Source organism: Halichoerus grypus, chromosome 12, assembly GCF_964656455.1.
Source record: "Halichoerus grypus chromosome 12, mHalGry1.hap1.1, whole genome shotgun sequence".
Classification (NCBI taxonomy): domain Eukaryota; kingdom Metazoa; phylum Chordata; class Mammalia; order Carnivora; family Phocidae; genus Halichoerus; species Halichoerus grypus.
Genome location: NC_135723.1, coordinates 66,177,953 through 66,183,952, shown reverse-complemented (window position 1 = coordinate 66,183,952; position 6,000 = coordinate 66,177,953). Strand labels below are relative to the sequence as shown.

The following is a 6,000-nucleotide window of genomic DNA, read 5'->3' as shown; positions in this document are numbered from 1 at the left end:
GTGGGCTTGTCGATTCTTTCTCATTTTCGTCCCTGTTGGATTTTTGGGTTATTTCAGTTTTTTCCCTTTAAAACACTATCGTAATGGTCATCCTTTTATGTGTCTCTTTCCTCACCTGCAAGTTCATCTGAGGGGAGTAGGAAGGAAGGAGTTAAAGCAGCTGGCTCTTGGTTCCAGGAAGTCAGGGACACATCTAAATGCTTGTAAACCTGGTGAAAGTGGGACCTCCTGGTTAACAGACTAATGATATTTGCTAGATCTCTTTTTTTTTCTTTTCCCCATGAATCTGTCTTTTTATTTTTATTTTTTATTTTTTAATTTTATTTTATTATGTTAATCACCATACATTACATCATTAGTTTTTGATGTAGTGTTCCACAATTCATTGTTTTCGTATAACACCCAGTGCTCCATGCAGTACGTGCCCTTCTTAATACCCATCACCGGGCTAACCAATCCCCCCTCCCCCCTCCCCTCTAGAACCCTGTTTGTTTCTCAGAGTCCATAGTCTCTCATGGTTCATCTCCCCCTCCTATTCCCCCCACCTTCATTTTTCCCTTCCTTCTCCTAATGTCCTCCATGCTATTCCTTATGTTCTACATATAAGTGAAACCATATAATTGACTTTCTCTGCTTGACTTATTTCCCTTAGCATAATCTCCTCCAGGCCCATCCATGTTGATGTAAAAGTTGGGTATTCATCCTTTCTGATGGCTGAGTAATATTCCATTGTACATATGGACCACATCTTCTTTATCCATTTGTCTCTTATCTGTGGAATGCTCTTAGAAGGATGTGGCTGGTTAAGGATAATTTGTGGTAAATAAACTGAGAATTTGTGGATCTGTGAGGCACAACTCCTGATAAAAGGCACACATGGTATATGACCATATAGGGTATAAAATGGCAGCACTTCCTCACCAACAGCCTCCCTCCGTGTGAGCTGTCCACAGACCTCACGTGACACCCTACCTATTCCCCTGGGCCAAAGACAGCATCCAATGTTGGGATGAAAGACCTGGGAGGCACACAGGGTGATGCAGACTCCCTCTTTCACCGGGGCCGTGACAGCTTCTGTCCGTGAAATTACAAGCAAAGCTTTGTATGGATGAGATCTCTGCTGCGTGGGAGTCAGACCCTGTGTGCGTGAGCAGAGATCACTGGAGGTGGCCAAGTGGCCATCCACGAAGGCTCTAACACTTCCTGTCCTCACCAAGAGTCTGTTTCTCAGCAACACTGACTACAGATAGTTTTCCCAATCTGGGGGCCAATGAGGCAGTTAAACCTGTTTAAAATTATATTTTTCTGTTTATTCATTACCTAAGTTATCTAAGCTTTCGTGTCCTCATTCGATGCCTACTTCCTAAGGTCAGGTGAAGATTATACAAGCTGATCCATGCAAAACTCCAAGAATATCACCTGGTACATAATAAATGCTCAAACAGTGATAGCTAGGCATTGGAGCTCTTTATATTAAATATTACCATTAACCTTTTTGATTATTAAATATGTCATAAATATATTCCCCTAGTCTGATGCCTTGTGTTTAAACTTTATTTATAGACATTTATCAGGCGGGAAATTTTTTTATCTGATGAAATCTGTCATTCTTTTCCTCCGTGGATTTTGTCATAACTTGAATTTTTTTATCTGAATTATTTTATCAAAGTGACTGTTCCAAATTTCAGTTCCCATTTTCTTTACCCTGCCCTATGATCTTGTGGCCAGATCTTAAGATTATTCTTTGGTCTCACTCTGAATTGGTGTCTCTCGCAAAATTAAATGACAGGAGGTGACGGAATTTAGTGTTTATAAATGAGATTGTCAATAACTTTAAAAATTCAGAGAAGAAATTCAAGACATCACTCTTGTATTTCTTTCATGGGCCACTCCTTTTTCTTCTTCCCCCTCAAGAACACATTCCTTTTGCTCTTGCTTCTCTTTCGGGACCACACTCCCCGGATCATCTTACCTACACTAATGGTTCCATCAACCCCTTGTGGGCCAGTGACATAGCAGTAGTTTTTCACTTTTACCAGGTATCTCGAACTTGATGTTCCATAGCCATCTTAAATCAAATTTCTTCTAAAACTAGACTTCACATGCCCTCCCTACACCCTAGGAAGGAATGACTGAAAAGGGACACCCTGTTGCGTTTTTTTGTCTTAACTTACAACAAACAGTATGTATGGAGTATTTTTAATGAAGAAAAGAATATAAATATGCCTATGTGTTATGCTTAGAATCGGGCTAGGAGGACACACAAGAACTTAAACGTGGTTGTGACAAGGGGTGAAGGCATACTTTTCACTTGAACTTCTTTGTGCCTTTTGAATTTTGTGCCATGATAGGTAATTCCTCTTCCAAGACAGTACATGTTGGTCACGGGGGAGATGGGAGACATAGGTGAAGGGGATCAAGAGGACGCTTATCCTGATGAGCACTGAGTAATGCAGAGAAATGCTGGCTCGGGATATTACACAGAAACTAATATAACATTGTACGTTAACTGTACTGGCATTACGAATATACAGACAGACAACCCCAAATAAGTACAAGTCTATAAATAAATAAAAGGGACCCTCTCATCAATGCCATCAACCCCACTCCCGGTTTTGGAGGGCAGTGTCACTTACCCACCCAGTTTCTGCTAAGCACTCTCTGCTAAGTATCTCCACGAAGGCACATCTAAGTACCGTATTCTGTTGAAATGCCCCGGAAATGGATCCTTCAGCCACCTACTCCTTCAACAAAGACCCTAAGGACACATAAGTTGAGCACTGGGCTGGAGATAAAAAGATGAATGCGATCCTATCCGTACACTCCCCTCAAGAAGCCCCACAGCCCAGATACAGCAACCACACACCACACATTTACATAGTATTTTGTAAATGACGGATTCCTTAAGTCCTTTGCAAGCATTTATTTGGGTAAGAGATCATAAAATATATTTTTATAATACACATAACAAAAAACACATTTGAATGAATACAAAATTAAATGACAGGAGGTGACAGAATTTAGATTCTGACAGAATCAGAATTTAGTGTTTATAAATGAGATCATCAATAACTTTTTTAACAATTCAGAGAAGAAATTCAAAGTGGATTTAAAAGTTGTGACCATGCTTTATAATACTTTATAATAAAAAAAAAGAATTGGGCTTTCAAAGGTAATGCATGACTTAAGTTTTTCAAAAGATTTCATAATGTGCTTCTAGACACTGTCATACACGGACAAGGAAAAAAAAAAAAAAAGACAACTTTGGCAAGCAAAGTATTAGTCCATAGCAGCTTGGTGGAGTTTACTTTTATACAAAGACTCTTCAATTTACATTTATTCTTGTTATGGGAGCTGAAAGAACTGATATGCCAAGTGGAATCTTAGCTATATAGTAAAAATAATTATTTTTTAAAAGCCTGTACTCTATGAAAATGTGCACCACACAGCATCTATAGAAACTGGGTAAATGTAAACCATGTGATTAAGTCTTCTAAAGAAAACTAACCCCCAAATCTCACATAATATCCCATGTCCACATCTCTTGTTTGAAGGCAGCCTCAAGCTTTAAACTAATGTACACTGGTTTTTAAAAAGTTCTTACCTCCATTACTAAAAATGTTTCTGTAAAGTCCCTTGGAAGTTTTCTTAGTATTCTACTAACAAGATATATCGTGATCAATAAACAATCACAAACTTTAGAGAGAAGTAGTGAGGATAGAGAAAGGATGACCAAGTCGGAGGTTTCTGTCTCCAACCCCTGGGAAACCTTTCTACTTCAAGACCCACAGCTCCAAGAAGACAACTCAAAATTCTTACATTTAAAAAAATACCTTGTCATGAATAACTGAATAATTAGATTTCTAGGAAAATGAGGCTTTTAAATTAAGATTTAGCAAAATTGACTATAATGAATTTTCCTCCAATCATTTATGAATGACAGAAATCAGTTGAAATTTTACATACAAAAGATATAAATACTGCATAATATGTAGTGAATATTGGCACATACCCTTTTGTATTTAAAGCATAAAATGCAATCAGCAAATCTGATGCTCTTAAGATACATTTATGACAAAGCTCAAAAAACCTCTAGACGGCCTGGAAACTTCCCACAGTTTAAGGCTTCCCAATAGGTTTGTAGCAAGCGTCAGGTTGCCAGAGGCGAATATCGACAAGAATTTGATTGAGTTTTTGCATCCAGAGGTCCCGCTCTTCCTTGGTATCTGCAGACAGCCAGTTCCTACAGGAACACACAAACAAAAAGTCAGGATCCTTTCCCCCATTCCATACTGCCCTGTTCTCACGCTGGGGGGTGGGGGCGGGGGCGCGGCTAAACAAACCAGTAAAACGAGTTACTCATTACCAATTTTTAACAGATGCTAATCAAAAGCCCTATAGTGAGGTGCTTCTTCAATTGCAATAAAGGAAAATAATCCCCATAGGTTGGTTAACTGAATCAAAATTCACAGTGATCACGTTTAGTTAATGATGGAGTTTCCATGCTAAAATGGTAACTGTCTTGTACAGGTGGTCTGTCCTGGGTAATCTGGTGGTGCAGGGCACCCACTGAGTGTGGACCACTTCCTAGCAAGAGCTAGCACACCTGGTCTTTAATCTGGGAGCTTCCCAAATTCCTCAGACCCGGGCTCCCTGAGAACTGGAAGCACCAGCTCGTGGACCTTCCCCTGGCTCTACCAGTAATACTATTTGGCTCGGTCTCCCATTATTTTTGGGTTAGTACTGTTAGTAGAACATGATATCTATATAAATGATCTGAAGATCCTAAGATTTTTGTCTATCCTAACCTCTCCATCCATATCAGGAATCACTTCTCTGCACCCATATTGAGCCACAAGTTGAATAACTAGTTGATAGGGCAGGTGAGGGTGAGGAAGAGAATTCCCTAACTCACAAGCCAGATCATTCTTCTAGAGAACAGCAGCTGTCAGAAGGTTTTTATAGTGTACTCATTCTGTGTCTTTGTAATTTCTCCCCATTGGTACTAAAAATGGGATAAGCAGTGATCTGATCATCCATTAGTCAAAGGAGAGAACACAACACGAACAACAATAATAGTGACCATTTATTGAGCTCATTCCATGAGCTCGAGACTGTGCTAAATGTGTTTACTCATCAATCTCTATTGTCACTCTGTGGAAACCGAGGTTTACATCCTGACTCAGTGTCTTATTACCAAAGGTAACCATGGCAAGTTACTTAACTTTGCTGGCCCTCACTCCCAACAGTTCATTCTCTTAATCTCCAACCAGAAATTTGCAGAGTAGCCTGAGGCTGTTTTTTGTAAGTCACCTGATTTCACTGAGGGCATTTTTGGGATGGAAAGAAAGGGACATGTAAAGTCTCTTTCAGTAATACTTGCCTTCTCAATTATACACAAAACCTTCAGACTTAACCCAAAGTACATTAGCTAACTGCCTTGAAAATGGCTCCACTGTGAGTATACTGGAAAACAGGATTAGCTAAGATGTAGCTTGAACGTTAGACTTTTTTTTTTAAACTGTATTAATTTAGTTATTAGGTTGTTCCCTTAGTGATTGTGTGGGTTTTCTTTCCTCATTAAGATTGTACTCTCTTCAAAGACAAGGACCATCTCTGATATTTCTTAAAGTGGCGGGAACACAGTGGGCAATCCATCCCTCACGGGATGGAAGTACTCATGTTTGTAGCCCTACTACGTACCTGGTGACACAGAGCGTGTCCCTGCACTGGCTGACGAGGGTCTCTCGGTCATCTTCTCTTTGTGGACGGACGGTAATTAGTTCAAACGTGTTGCGTCTTGCACAAAATTCTCTGTTTGCCGGTTCTATTTGATGACTTGTACAATTGGCCAGATTTATCCTTCCTATGGGATTCTTTAAAAACAAATTAAAAACAAACTAATAAAAATAAACAAGACCATTTACATCAATAAGCATTAAGCAGTATTTGAGTTGGTACAAACTTAAAAAGCCATTAATTTAAAAGTTAAAATTTAAT

General features: G+C 39.3%; 1 protein-coding gene across 3 annotated transcripts in view; it reads right to left on the bottom strand.

Moving 5' to 3' along the window:
* Positions 1-2,908: 2,908 nt before the first annotated feature.
* ANLN (anillin, actin binding protein) overlaps positions 2,909-6,000 on the bottom strand; it is a 49,512-nt gene continuing 46,420 nt past the window's right edge. For 2 of the 3 annotated variants that reach the window (XM_078059460.1, XM_036101072.2), the window contains 2 exons: positions 5,704-5,876; positions 2,909-4,243 (listed from right to left, as the gene is read on the bottom strand). In XM_078059460.1, coding sequence (XP_077915586.1) covers positions 4,120-4,243; positions 5,704-5,876 — 297 coding nt within the window. In that variant the 3' untranslated portion in view covers positions 2,909-4,119. Of the gene's footprint in view, positions 4,244-5,703; positions 5,901-6,000 lie in introns of all 3 variants that reach the window. The other variant, XM_078059461.1, reaches the window with a different exon arrangement.